This window comes from Siphateles boraxobius, unplaced genomic scaffold (genome assembly GCF_051911475.1).
Source record: "Siphateles boraxobius isolate OS27281-9 unplaced genomic scaffold, OSU_SipBor_1 215, whole genome shotgun sequence".
Taxonomy (NCBI): Eukaryota; Metazoa; Chordata; class Actinopteri; order Cypriniformes; family Leuciscidae; genus Siphateles; species Siphateles boraxobius.
Genome location: NW_027508828.1, coordinates 433,194 through 448,823, shown reverse-complemented (window position 1 = coordinate 448,823; position 15,630 = coordinate 433,194). Strand labels below are relative to the sequence as shown.

General features: G+C 40.2%; 1 protein-coding gene across 1 annotated transcript in view; it reads left to right on the top strand.

The window, feature by feature from the left end:
- Nucleotides 1–15,630, top strand: part of tmem255b (transmembrane protein 255B) — a 28,954-nt gene that overhangs the window by 6,660 nt on the left and 6,664 nt on the right. Inside the window, exons 4-7 of the mRNA XM_077238047.1 lie at nucleotides 11,440–11,529; nucleotides 11,624–11,701; nucleotides 12,250–12,335; nucleotides 12,432–12,591. Coding sequence (XP_077094162.1) covers nucleotides 11,440–11,529; nucleotides 11,624–11,701; nucleotides 12,250–12,335; nucleotides 12,432–12,591 — 414 coding nt within the window. The remainder of the gene's footprint in view (nucleotides 1–11,439; nucleotides 11,530–11,623; nucleotides 11,702–12,249; nucleotides 12,336–12,431; nucleotides 12,592–15,630) is intronic.

Sequence of the window (15,630 nt, the reverse complement as noted above, 5' to 3'; positions counted from 1 at the left end):
ATGTACTTCCATCAAAGAATCATGAAGGGATTTGTTAATGAATCAGAATCGGTCAGTTCTTCACGACTCAGTGTTCATGCGTGTTTGAATCAGAATCGTTCAGTTCTTCACGACTTAGTGTTCATGCGTATGTGAATCAGAATCGTTCAGTTCTTCACGACTCAGTGTTCACGCGTGTGTGAATCAGAATCGTTCAGTTCTTCACGACTCAGTGTTCATGCGTATGTGAATCAGCATCGTTCAGCTCTTCACGACTCAAGTGTTCACGCGTGTTTGAATCAGAATCGTTCAGTTCTTTACGACTCAGTGTTCATGCGTGTTTGAATCAGAATCGTTCAGTTCTTCACGACTCAGTGTTCACGCGTGTGTGAATCAGAATCGTTCAGTTCTTCACGACTCAGTGTTCATGCGTATGTGAATCAGAATCGTTCAGTTCTTCACGACTCAGTGTTCACGCGTGTGTGAATCAGAATCGTTCAGTTCTTCACGACTCAGTGTTCATGCGTATGTGAATCAGAATCGTTCAGTTCTTCACGACTCAGTGTTCACGGGTGTGTGAATCAGAATCGTTCAGTTCTTCACGACTCAGTGTTCATGCGTATGTGAATCAGAATCGTTCAGCTCTTCACGACTCAAGTGTTCACGCGTGTTTGTATCAGAATCGTTCAGTTCTTCACGACTCAGTGTTCACGCGTGTTTGTATCAGAATCGTTCAGTTCTTTACGACTCAGTGTTCATGCGTGTTTGAATCAGAATTGTTCAGTTCTTCACGACTCAGTGTTCACGCGTGTGTGAATCAGAATCGTTCAGTTCTTCACGACTCAAGTGTTCACGCGTGTTTGAATCAGAATCGTTCAGCTCTTCACGACTCAAGTGTTCACGCGTGTTTGAATCAGAATCGTTCAGCTCTTCACGACTCAAGTGTTCAAGCGTGTTTGAATCAGAATCGTTCAGTTCTTCACGACTCAGTGTTCACGCGTGTTTGAATCAGAATTGTTCAGTTCTTCACGACTCAGTGTTCATGCGTGTTTGAATCAGAATTGTTCAGTTCTTCACGACTCAGTGTTCACGCGTGTGTGAATCAGAATCGTTCAGTTCTTCACGACTCAGTGTTCACGCGTGTGTGAATCAGAATCATTCAGTTCTTCACGACTCAGTGTTCATGCGTGTTTGAATCAGAATTGTTCAGTTCTTCACGACTCAGTGTTCACGCGTGTGTGAATCAGAATCGTTCAGTTCTTCACGACTCAGTGTTCATGCGTGTTTGAATCAGAATTGTTCAGTTCTTCACGACTCAGTGTTCACGCGTGTGTGAATCAGAATCGTTCAGTTCTTCACGACTCAAGTGTTCACGCGTGTTTGAATCAGAATCGTTCAGCTCTTCACGACTCAAGTGTTCACGCGTGTTTGAATCAGAATCGTTCAGCTCTTCACGACTCAAGTGTTCACGCGTGTGTGAATCAGAATCGTTCAGTTCTTCACGACTCAGTGTTCACGCGTGTTTGAATCAGAATCGTTCAGTTCTTCACGACTCAGTGTTCACGCGTGTTTGAATCAGAATTGTTCAGTTCTTCACGACAGTGTTCACGCGTGTGTGAATCAGAATCGTTCAGTTCTTCACGACTCAGTGTTCAGGCGTGTTTGAATCAGAATCGTTCAGTTCTTCACGACTCAGTGTTCACGCGTGTGTGAATCAGAATCGTTCAGTTCTTCACGACTCAGTGTTCAGGCGTGTTTGAATCAGAATCGTTCAGTTCTTCACGACTCAGTGTTCATGCGTATGCGAATCAGAATCGTTCAGCTCTTCACGACTCAGTGTTCACGCGTGTTTGAATCAGAATCGTTCAGCTCTTCACGACTCAAGTGTTCACGCGTGTTTGAATCAGAATCGTTCAGTTCTTCACGACTCAGTGTTCACGCGTGTGTGAATCAGAATCGTTCAGTTCTTCACGACTCAGTGTTCATGCGTATGCGAATCAGAATCGTTCAGCTCTTCACGACTCAAGTGTTCACGCGTGTTTGAATCAGAATCGTTCAGCTCTTCACGACTGAAGTGTTCACGCGTGTTTGAATCAGAATCGTTCAGCTCTTCACGACTCAAGTGTTCAAGCGTGTTTGAATCAGAATCATTCAGTTCTTCACGACTCAGTGTTCACGCGTGTTTGAATCAGAATTGTTCAGTTCTTCACGACTCAGTGTTCATGCGTATGCGAATCAGAATCGTTCAGCTCTTCACGACTCAGTGTTCACGCGTGTTTGAATCAGAATCGTTCAGCTCTTCACGACTCAAGTGTTCACGCGTGTGTGAATCAGAATCGTTCAGTTCTTCACGACTCATTGTTCACGCGTGTGTGAATCAGAATCGTTCAGTTCTTCACGACTCAGTGTTCACGCTTGTTTGAATCAGAATCGTTCAGTTCTTCACGACTCAGTGTTCATGCGTATGCGAATCAGAATCGTTCAGTTCTTCACGACTCAGTGTTCATGCGTGTTTGAATCAGAATCGTTCAGTTCTTCACGACTCAGTGTTCATGCGTATGTGAATCAGAATCGTTCAGTTCTTCACGACTCAGTGTTCACGCTTGTTTGAATAAGAATCGTTCAGTTCTTCACGACTCAGTGTTCACGCTTGTTTGAATCAGAATCGTTCAGTTCTTCACGACTCAGTGTTCACGCGTGTGTGAATCAGAATCGTTCAGTTCTTCACGACTCAGTGTTCACGCTTGTTTGAATCAGAATCGTTCAGTTCTTCACGACTCAGTGTTCATGCGTATGCGAATCAGAATCGTTCAGTTCTTCACGACTCAGTGTTCATGAGTGTTTGAATCAGAATCGTTCAGTTCTTCACGACTCAGTGTTCATGCGTATGTGAATCAGAATCGTTCAGTTCTTCACGACTCAGTGTTCACGCGTGTGTGAATCAGAATCGTTCAGTTCTTCACGACTCAGTGTTCATGCGTATGTGAATCAGAATCGTTCAGTTCTTCACGACTCAGTGTTCATGCGTATGCGAATCAGAATCGTTCAGTTCTTCACGACTCAGTGTTCATGCGTGTTTGAATCAGAATCGTTCAGTTCTTCACGACTCAGTGTTCGTGCGTATGTGAATCAGAATCGTTCAGTTCTTCACGACTCAGTGTTCACGCGTGTGTGAATCAGAATCGTTCAGTTCTTCACGACTCAGTGTTCATGCGTATGTGAATCAGAATCGTTCAGTTCTTCACGACTCAGTGTTCATGCGTGTTTGAATCAGAATTGTTCAGTTCTTAACGACTCAGTGTTCACGCTTGTTTGAATCAGAATCGTTCAGTTCTTCACGACTCAGTGTTCTTGCGTATGCGAATCAGAATCGTTCAGCTCTTCACGACTCAAGTGTTCACGCGTGTTTGAATCAGAATCGTTCAGCTCTTCACGACTCAAGTGTTCAAGCGTGTTTGAATCAGAATCGTTCAGTTCTTCACGACTCAGTGTTCACGCGTGTTTGAATCAGAATTGTTCAGTTCTTCACGACTCAGTGTTCACGCGTGTGTGAATCAGAATCGTTCAGTTCTTCACGACTCAGTGTTCACGCGTGTGTGAATCAGAATCGTTTAGTTCTTCACGACTTAGTGTTCACGCGTGTTTGAATCAGAATCGTTCAGCTCTTCACGACTCAAGTGTTCAAGCGTGTTTGAATCAGAATCGTTCAGTTCTTCACGACTCAGTGTTCACGCGTGTTTGAATCAGAATTGTTCAGTTCTTCACGACTCAGTGTTCACGCGTGTGTGAATCAGAATCGTTCAGTTCTTCACGACTCAGTGTTCACGCGTGTGTGAATCAGAATCGTTTAGTTCTTCACGACTCAGTGTTCATGCGTGTGTGAATCAGAATCGTTCAGTTCTTCACGACTCAGTGTTCACGCGTGTTTGAATCAGAATTGTTCAGTTCTTCACGACTCAGTGTTCATGCGTGTTTGAATCAGAATCGTTCAGTTCTTCACGACTCAGTGTTCACGCGTGTTTGAATCAGAATCGTTCAGTTCTTCACGACTCAGTGTTCACGTGTTTGAATCATTGAGATCTTTTGCATTTCTCTTCAGTTTAAACTCTTCTGTCTGTCAAGATTTTCCATCAGTCGCCCCCTTACAAATACATGAGCACTACGAGCAGTGGCGGATTTAGCAAATTGGGGGCCCAATGCGAAGGTAGGTATGCCCCCCCCCCATCCCATCTTTAAAAGAGAACTTTGCCAAAATCCCAGGAAAACCAGCACTGTTTATTATTTTTAAGATCAAATCAATATCAATATACCTAGCAAGACAAGTAGATATGGTAACCCCCCACAAACAGTCATATACTTATTTTAGCCATATACAAATATTGCCAAGATGAGTAATTGACTTTGTATGAGTGAGTGAGGGAGGTTGCAATTGGCATTGCATTTGAGATTGACATTTCAAACATTCTTCAAACAAACATTTTTATATGTTTATATTAGTTTATATATTTTATAATGTAATAATTTCACAGCTAATCTACAAATGAATGCAGAGACAACATAAAGACAGTATATTTTAAATACTTGTTTAATGGCATCTTTTTATGAATGAAGGTCAGTAGACCTATCACTGATACTAATACAGCTATTGATGTCTGGATACAAATTACCCCCCCCCCCCCTTTTTTTAAACATTAATTATGGCCATCCAACATGACAGTGTAATTGAAAGCCAAACAATCATCAAATAAACCCATAATAAATGTCATATTTACTTTTGCCCTTTCTGTAGGATGTAACGTTATACACGTTATCCTCACCTAGCGTCACTACACATCTAACTGCAGCTGCTGTAGCGGCATGTGTCCCTAACAGAAGGCGTAAAAAAGTTTGTCATTTTTTGGCAGCGTTGCCAAATACGTATCGGCGTCTTTTTTCTTTTATTTGAGCCGCTTGGGTAACTTTGTTTCATTTTCGCGTTTAGACTCGTCTTGCTTCGTTGTGTACTTCCCAGTCCTTCTGTCATTGTGTGTTTATCTTTCGCCGTTTCGGACCTCGGCGCGCACCGTTACGGACTAGTCCATTCCATTGAGAAAGTAAGGGGTGTTATGTGTAGGGACAGATAACCATGAACTGGACATTTTAACTACTACTTCAACATTTCAACGTATTTCTTAAGAATATTAATAACATTTCTTATGCTTTTGAAGCGTTCACGATGATAAGAGGCTTTTTCATGTTTTTTCTTTTCTATATATATATTTTTTTTAGGTTGGTTAGGGGCCCCCCTACTACGACTGCTGTTAGGGGGCCCCAAGACCGCCACTGACTACGAGATCGGCCCTTGAAAGTTCACAAGTGCTTCTATAACCTGAGTTGACTCATTCCATCATCGCTTCAGCTCCTTCATTGAGCCCTGTGTGTGTGTGTGTGTGTGTGTGTGTGTGTGTGTGTGTGTGTGTGTGTGTGTGTGTGTGTGTGTGTGTGTGTGTGTGTGTGTGTGTGTGTGTGTGTAGACGTGCATGTCTGTTTTAATTGTTAATGACCCTCGTTGGTTGGTGTTGTTAGCCAGTAGCTGGTATAAACTGGGCTTATACTGGAGTGATAACCGTAAGCAGAGAGCCGGTGTCGAGTTTCTGACATGGATCTTCTCACATGCATCTTTAAAGCGTCAGTGTTCAGAGTCTGTAGATTCAGCTCTCAAACTCTCCTCTCATCGCTCACGCAACCACTCGCGTCTCTGCACTTACACAGCGCTTTAACTATAGAGAGTTTCACAGCAGCTTTACACCGATAATAGTGAGTGAGAACGCTAACTTCCCCCAACACCCACTTTGGCTCAAGCACTAATGCTGGTAGTTGAGCAGTCGTGAAGTGATTAAGTGTTCTAGATAGTCATCAGTGTGTGATGATGAGGTCAGTGTTGGTTTCAGCTGTAATGAGCTCAGAGGACTCGTTTTATTGGCTTGTTCTGGAGGTCATGTGATGTTTTCCTCCGGTTCGTTTATCACCAATAAATTTAATTAGTGTAATTAAGCAGGAAAAAGACACGATCGTAAAGCTGCCGCCGTTTAATAGCTCATTTAACGAGTGATTGATGTTGATCTGTGATGTGCTGTTAGCATGAGAGGATGTTAGCTAGCTAGCGCTCGGGTTAATCATGTTTCACAGCATTTGTGATTGATTGATTGATTGATTGATTGATTGATTGATTGATTGATTGATTGACAGATACTAATGGTTTAGTACTGACTCTGAACTTACACACATTAGATGATAGATTTAACTTTATTTTATGTATCACTGAGTTTTATTTGAAATGCTCTTCATCAGAATATGAGCTCATTTGCTCAACTTCAAGTCAGCTTTATTTCTATAGCGCTTTATACGATAGATTTTCAAAGCAGCTTCACAGGAATAAACAAGAAAATTCAAAGTTCCTCAATTATGAAACAAATTCAATTCAGCAATAAGAAGCTCTGAAGAAGACAGTGTCATTATTTAGATAACGGATATAAGCCTGTTATTAAGTTTAATCCCTAAAACATTGACCACAAATCATCTTTTGAAGGAGAAATGTGGGATATTAGATAATTATTGGTTAAAGTTTAGATATGTTTATTTAATTGAAACTCCTGATACTAAGAAAATGTACTTAGTTATGGTCAAATGATAAATAAGTGAATTATAACTCTATTGATTTGGGTGCGAGAGCGCCTGCGGAGAGACTCCTTTATTTCTATAAGTGACAATATGTGCATGACATATATGAAAACATCATAACCTGCTGTTTTTCTTTTTTAACATCCATAGAAATAAATGAAGAAAAATTATACAAATATCCAGAACACCCTTATCCCAAATTATCCCACAAAAAAAAATCTGATTTGAGTCAGTCTCAAAAAATCTCACACTCTCTTCTGATTGGCTCTGATTATGGATTGATTTGGTTGAGTGCAGTGCGTTTGCAGAGAGACTCCGCCCACACTCTCTTCTGATTGGCTGTGATTATGGATTGATTTGGTTGCGAGTGCAGTGCGTTCACAGAGAGACTCCGCCCACACTCTCTTCTGATTGGCTGTGATTATGGATTGATTTGGTTGCGAGTGCAGTGCGTTTGCAGAGAGACTCCACCCACACTCTCTTCTGATTGGCTGTGATTATGGATTGATTTGGTTGAGTGCAGGGCGTTTGCAGAGAGACTCCGCCCACACACTCTTCTGATTGGCTCTGATTATGGATTGATTTGGTTGCGAGTTCAGTGTGTTTGCAGAGAGACTCCGCCCACACACTCTTCTGATTGGCTCTGATTATGGATTGATTTGGTTGCGAGTTCAGTGTGTTTGCAGAGAGACTCTGCCCACACTCTCTTCTGATTGGCTCTGATTATGGATTGATTTGGTTGAGTGCAGGGCGTTTGCAGAGAGACTCCGCCCACACTCTCTTCTGATTGGCTGTGATTATGGATTGATTTGGTTGCGAGTGCAGTGCGTTTGCAGAGAGACTCCACCCACACACTCTTCTGATTGGTTCTGATTATGGATTGATTTGGTTGCGAGTGCAGTGCGTTTGCAGAGAGACTCCGCCCACACTCTCTTCTGATTGGCTCTGATTATGGATTGATTTGGTTGTGAGTGCAGTGTGTTTGCAGAGAGACTCCGCCCACACTCTCTTCTGATTGGCTCTGATTATGAATTGATTTGGTTGTGAGTGCAGTGCGTTTGCAGAGAGACTCCGCCCACACTCTCTTCTGATTGGCTGTGATTATGGATTGATTTGGTTGAGTGCAGTGCGTTTGCAGAGAGACTCCGCCCACACTCTCTTCTGATTGGCTCTGATTATGGATTGATTTGGTTGTGAGTGCAGTGTGTTTGCAGAGAGACTCCGCCCACACTCTCTTCTGATTGGCTCTGATTATGAATTGATTTGGTTGCGAGTGCAGTGCGTTTGCAGAGAGACTCCGCCCACACACTCTTCTGATTGGCTCTGATTATGGATTGATTTGGTTGTGAGTGCAGTGTGTTTGCAGAGAGACTCCGCCCACACTCTCTTCTGATTGGCTCTGATTATGAATTGATTTGGTTGCGAGTGCAGTGCGTTTGCAGAGAGACTCCGCCCACACACTCTTCTGATTGGCTCTGATTATGGATTGATTTGGTTGCGAGTGTAGTGCGTTCACAGAGAGACTCCGCCCATACTCTCTTCTGATTGGCTCTGATTATGGATTGATTTGGTTGAGTGCAGTGCCTTTGCAGAGAGACTCCGCCCACACACTCTTCTGATTGGCTCTGATTATGGATTGATTTGGTTGCGAGTGAAGTGCGTTTGCAGAGAGACTCCGCCCACACTCTCTTCTGATTGGCTCTGATTATGGATTGATTTGGTTGTGAGTGCAGTGTGTTTGCAGAGAGACTCCGCCCACACTTTCTTCTGATTGGCTCTGATTATGGATTGATTTGGTTGCGAGTGTAGTGCGTTCGCAGAGAGACTCCGCCCACACTCTCTTCTGATTGGCTCTGATTATGGATTGATTTGGTTGTGAGTGCAGTGCGTTTGCAGAGAGACTCCGCCCACACACTCTTCTGATTGGCTCTGATTATGGATTGATTTGGTTGTGAGTGCAGTGTGTTTGCAGAGAGACTCCGCCCACACTCTCTTCTGATTGGCTCTGATTATGAATTGATTTGGTTGCGAGTGCAGTGCGTTTGCAGAGAGACTCCGCCCACACACTCTTCTGATTGGCTCTGATTATGGATTGATTTGGTTGCGAGTGTAGTGCGTTCACAGAGAGACTCCGCCCATACTCTCTTCTGATTGGCTCTGATTATGGATTGATTTGGTTGAGTGCAGTGCCTTTGCAGAGAGACTCCGCCCACACACTCTTCTGATTGGCTCTGATTATGGATTGATTTGGTTGCGAGTGAAGTGCGTTTGCAGAGAGACTCCGCCCACACTCTCTTCTGATTGGCTCTGATTATGGATTGATTTGGTTGTGAGTGCAGTGTGTTTGCAGAGAGACTCCGCCCACACTTTCTTCTGATTGGCTCTGATTATGGATTGATTTGGTTGCGAGTGTAGTGCGTTCGCAGAGAGACTCCGCCCACACTCTCTTCTGATTGGCTCTGATTATGGATTGATTTGGTTGTGAGTGCAGTGTGTTTGCAGAGAGACTCCGCCCACACTCTCTTCTGATTGGCTCTGATTATGGATTGATTTGGTTGCGAGTGTAGTGCGTTCGCAGAGAGACTCCGCCCACACTCTCTTCTGATTGGCTCTGATTATGGATTGATTTGGTTGTGAGTGTAGTGCGTTCACAGAGAGACTCCGCCCACACTCTCTTTTGATTGGCTCTGATTATGGATTGATTTGGTTGCGAGTGTAGTGCGTTCACAGAGAGACTCCGCCCACACTTTCTTCTGATTGGCTCTGATTATGGATTGATTTGGTTGCGAGTGTAGTGCGTTCACAGAGAGACTCCGCCCACACTCTCCTCTGATTGGCTCTGATTATGGATTGATTTGGTTGAGTGCAGTGCGTTTGCAGAGAGACTCCGCCCACACTCTCCTCTGATTGGCTGTGATTATGTATTGATTTGGTTGCGAGTGCAGTGTGTTTGCAGAGAGACTCCGCCCACACTCTCTTCTGATTGGCTGTGATTATGGATTGATTTGATCACGTCTGGTTGGACAGTGTGAGGCTGCGTCAGAAACCAACATTCATCTGTTTTTATGAATATATGAATGCTATTTGTTTCATATATATATATATATGTTTTTTGCCTACTATATAGTGTAGTGTGCATATTCAGACACAGACTAAGAATTGTTCATCAAAGCATCCCATATTTTTTATAATTTTTAATTATGAGGGAAGAACAAAACGTTAAACTAGGCTAAGGTATTTATCTGACAAAGTTATTACAGTTTTTGTTTTACTATGCAGAAAGATGCACAGGAAAACAAAAAGCTGACAGAAAAATAAATTATTAATATTTGTTTGGTTGTTCTCTCTTGTTTTTGCCCGTGTTCATAATTTCTCTGTGTGACAGTCTGGGAATAAATGAGTTTCACAATTTTTCCTGTTTCATTGCGTTATCATCACAAATAAAACTATCGACTTCAAGCTCAACTACGCAATATGTGTGTGTGTGTGTGTGTGTGTGAGTGAGAGAGAGAGCGTGTATGTGTGTGTGTGTGTTTGTTTTTGTGATTTGTGAGGACAGAAATGTGTATAATGACGTGGGTATTACACTGGTATTACAACTTGAATGTGATTTATGAGGACATTTCATGAGTCCTCATATTTCAAATGGCTTTAAAAACATACTAAGCAGTGTTTTATTAAAAATGAAAAAATGCAGAATGTGTCCTGTGATGGGTAGGTTTAGGGATAGGGGCAGTGTGTGTGTGTGTGTGTGTGTGTGAGTGTGTGTGTGTGTGTGTGTGTGTGTGTGTGTGTGTGTGTGTGTGTGTGTGTGTGTGTGTGTGTGTGTGTGTGTGTGTGTGTGTGTGTGTGTGTGTGTGTGTGTGTGTGAGCGCGACCTTTCGTGCGTCTGTCGTTCCTCCGCGGGACAGTAAATCACCCATAATGCACTGTGCCTGCAGACTCTACAATTTCTTTATTACTGCAGTCAGACACAAGTTCACCTGCAGAAAACTCTCTCACACACAACACACACAACACACACACAACCTTCTGCACTGACGGGAGAAGCCTGATGGGTTTGTGATTTTAACCCTGTAAAGCCTGGAACAGTTAATTGAGCCTGCAGTTCACATGTGTGTTTTATATTGAGCATCATTTTTGATGCATCACATGACTCATATAGTCTGATATAGTGTCAGAGGCCTTAGAAATGAACATCATATACAGCAAGTCAAGTCTCCTGCACTTACACAGCGCTTTAACTATAGAGAGTTTCACAGCAGCTTTACAGTGATAATAGGAGATTACAGTAACAGAGATTGTTTAGGCTTTACAGCAGATCTAGAATAAAGTTATTGTCCAGATAAAGTTAATGTCCTCGAGAACTTAAACTTTATAACAGGATCCAAGGTGCAAGTTTTTAAAACGTTATCATCTCCGTGTAAACTTAAAAAACGTGAATCTGTGAAAACGGTGAGGCCTGTAAAGCCGGCTTTATAAGGTTCATGAATCAGGATGAAGACTATCTTTTCTCTATTGTGTCGTATATCGAGTGAAACGCTTCTGGAACAAGAATAAATGTGGGCGGGGCTTGATTGTGTCCATGGGCAATTGATTGGATAGTTGTGGTTTGCTATTGGCTGATCTCATGTGAGTGACAGGTTATAGCCCCGCCCACATCATCAGAGAAGAGAAGAGATGCTGCAAGAGGAACTTATTCTGATTCATCATTATAGGAACATGAACTTAACACAGCGATGAATAATAAATACTGCAATATTCTATCAAATGTTGATTAATCACGTGTTTGTTCGTCAGCTGGTGGCGTCCATCATCTTCATCAGTCTCGGTGTCGTGTCGTGTTTTCTCTGCTCCATCATCGACGGCATCATCGCGGCCGAGTTCATCGTGAGTATCTGCTCACATGTGTGTCTCACTGCTCATGCAGAAAACCATGAGTTACTGTGTGTGTGTCTGTGTGTGTGTGTGTGTGTGTGTGTAGGACAGGAGGCCGCTGATGGAGGGTCGCTGTGAGTTTTACTCCAGCTCTTCTTTCTCCTACGACAGCTACTACACTGAGGTGTGTGCATCTCAACTCAGGACTTCACACTGCTTTCCTGATCAAATTATGAACATTAATCAACTCTGCCACTGTAGATTTGTAGTTCATGACGCGCTAACCCTGTTCATTACTGTAAGAATCAGTCTCTGATCATGTGCGCTGCTTCCCTCTGCTGGTCAGATATAAACATTACATCAGTTTCATTCATTTACATTTAATAATTTAGCAGACGCTTTTATCCAAAGCAACAAATGAGGAGAGCAATAGAAGCAGTGAAACTAACAATAGGACAACAATATGTAAGTGCTTATTGTCACGCAGTACATGTACTTTTTATTTTATTTATTTTTAGATAGATAGATAGATATAGAATAGAAGAGGTGTTAGTATTAATGGATCAAGTGTTACCAATTGTCATTCAATATATATACATTTCCATTTAAGTTTATTCATTTGTCAAACAATTATCCAAAATGAGAAACATCACAAGTAGTCTGTCATAAAATCTACAATATTCATAACACACAATGTCTAGTTTAAAGAGCTTGTGTTTGTTCTGTGATCAGGTTCACTGTAATTCCTACGGTAATCAGTGTAAACTGAAGGTGAAGAGCAACACCTGCTATTGCTGTGACTTATTCCGCTGCGACAGGTGAGCGACGCTCGTGAGTCCCTGTACGTTACAGCACAGTGTGTGTGTGTGTATGTGTGTGTACAGTAACCGTGTGTGTGTGTGTGTGTGTGTTAGTGTGGACTATCACATGCACTACTACGAGTTCACGGGCGTCAGCAGCTGCTGGGACGTGGTGAATCTGTACCGTCTGATGTGGGCGTGTGTGACGCTCAACGTTCTCGGTGTGTTTCTGGGAATCATCACCGCTGCCGTACTGGGAGCCTTCAAAGACCTGGCAAGTCTTCATAACATTCACAATTCAGTGTCATAACATTCACAATTCACAGTTTCATAACATTCACAATTCAGTTTCAAAACATTCACAATTCAGTCTTCATAACATTCACAATTCAGTTTCATAACATTCACAATTCAGTTTCATAACATTCACAATTCCGTGTCATAACATTCACAATTTCGTGTCATAACATTCACAATTCAGTGTCATAATATTCACAATTCAGTTTCATAACATTCACATTTCAGTGTCATAATATTCACAATTCAGTGTCATAACATTCACAATTCAGTCTTCATAACATTCACAATTCAGTGTCATAACATTCACAATTCAGTGTCATAATATTCACAACTCAGTTTCAAAACATTCACAATTCAGTCTTCATAACATTCACAATTCAGTTTCATAACATTCACAATTCAGTTTCATAACATTCACAATTCCGTGTCATAACATTCACAATTTCGTGTCATAACATTCACAATTCAGTGTCATAACATTCACAATTCAGTGTCATAATATTCACAATTCAGTTTCAAAACATTCACAATTCAGTCTTCATAACATTCACAATTCAGTTTCATAACATTCACAATTCAGTTTCATAACATTCACAATTCAGTTTCATAACATTCACAATTCCGTGTCATAACATTCACAATTTCGTGTCATAACATTCACAATTCAGTGTCATAATATTCACAATTCAGTTTCAAAACATTCACAATTCAGTCTTCATAACATTCACAATTCCGTGTCATAACATTCACAATTTCGTGTCATAACATTCACAATTCAGTGTCATAACATTCACAATTCAGTGTCATAATATTCACAATTCAGTTTCATAACATTCACATTTCAGTATCATAATATTCACAATTCAGTTTCATAACATTCACATTTCAGTGTCGTAACATTCACAATTCAGTTTCATAACATTCACAATTCAGTTTCATAACATTCACAATTCAGTTTCATAACATTCACAATTCAGTTTCATAACATTCACAATTCCGTGTCATAACATTCACAATTCCGTGTCATAACATTCACAATTCCGTGTCATAACATTCACAATTCAGTTTCATAACATTCACAATTTAGTTTCATAACATTCACAATTCAGTTTCATAACATTCACAATTCCGTGTCATAACATTCACAATTCCGTGTCATAACATTCACAATTCAGTTTCATAACATTCACAATTCAGTTTCATAACATTCACAATTCAGTGTCATAACATTCACAATTCAGTTTCATAACATTCACAATTCACAGTGTCGTAACATTCACAATTCAGTTTCATAACATTCACAATTCACAGTGTCGTAACATTCACAATTCAGTTTCATAACATTCACAATTCACAGTGTCATAACATTAACAATTCATCTTCATAAAATTCACAATTCAGTGTCATAACATTCACAATTCAGTTTCATAACATTAACAATTCATCTTCATAACATTGACAATTCATCTTCATAACATTCACAATTCAGTTTCATAACATTCACACTTCAGTGACATAACATTCACAATTCATCTTCATAACATTCACACTTCAGTGACATAACATTCACAATTCAGTGTCATAACATTCACAATTCAGTGTCATAACATTCACACTTCAGTGACATAACATTCACACTTCAGTGTCATAACATTCACAATTCATTTTCATAACATTCACAATTCAGTTTTATAACATTCACTATTCAGTGTCATAACATTCACAATTCAGTCTTCATAACATTCACAAATCAGTGTCATAACATTCACAATTCATCTTCATAACATTCACAATTCAGTGTCATAACATTGACAATTCAGTGTCATAACATTCACAATTCAGTTTTATAACATTCACAATTCAGTGTCATAACATTCACAATTCAGTCTTCATAACATTCACAATTCATCTTCATAACATTCACAATTCATCTTCATAACATTCACAATTCAGTGTCATAACATTCACAATTCAGTGTCATAACATTCACAATTCAGTTTTATAACATTCACAATTCAGTCTTCTTAACATTCACAATTCAGTGTCATAACATTCACAATTCATCTTCATAACATTCACAATTCAGTGTCATAACATTCACAATTCAGTGTCATAACATTCACAATTCATCTTCATGACATTCACAATTCATCTTCATAACATTCACAATTCAGTGTCATAACATTCACAATTCAGTTTCATAACATTCACAATTCATCTTCATAACATTCACAATTCAGTGTCATAACATTCACAATTCATCTTCATAACATTCACAATTCAGTCTTTATAACATTCACAGTTCAGTGTCATAACATTCACAATTCAGTGTCATAACATTCACAATTCAGTGTCATAACATTCACAATTCATCTTCATAACATTAACAATTCATCTTCATAACATTCACAATTCAGTTTCATAACATTCACAATTCAGTTTCATAACATTCACAATTCAGTGTCATAACATTCACAATTCAGTTTCATAACATTCACAATTCAGTGTCATAACATTCACAATTCAGTCTTCATAACATTCACAATTCAGTGTCATAACATTCACAATTCAGTGTCATAACATTCACACTTCAGTGTCATAACATTCACAATTCAGTTTCATAACATTCACAATTCAGTGTCATAACATTCACAATTCAGTGTCATAACATTCACACTTCAGTGTCATAACATTCACAATTCAGTGTCATAACATTCACAATTCAATTTCATAACATTCACAATTCAATTTCATAACATTCACAATTCAGTGCATTAACATTCACAATTCAGTGTCATAACATTCACAATTCAGTGTCATAACATTCACAATTCAATTTCATAACATTCACAATTCAATTTCATAACATTCACAATTCAGTGCATTAACATTCACAATTCAGTGTCATAACATTCACAATTCAGTGTCATAACATTCACACTTCAGTGTCATAACATTCACACTTCAGTGTCATAACATTCACAATTCAATTTCATAACATTCACAATTCAAT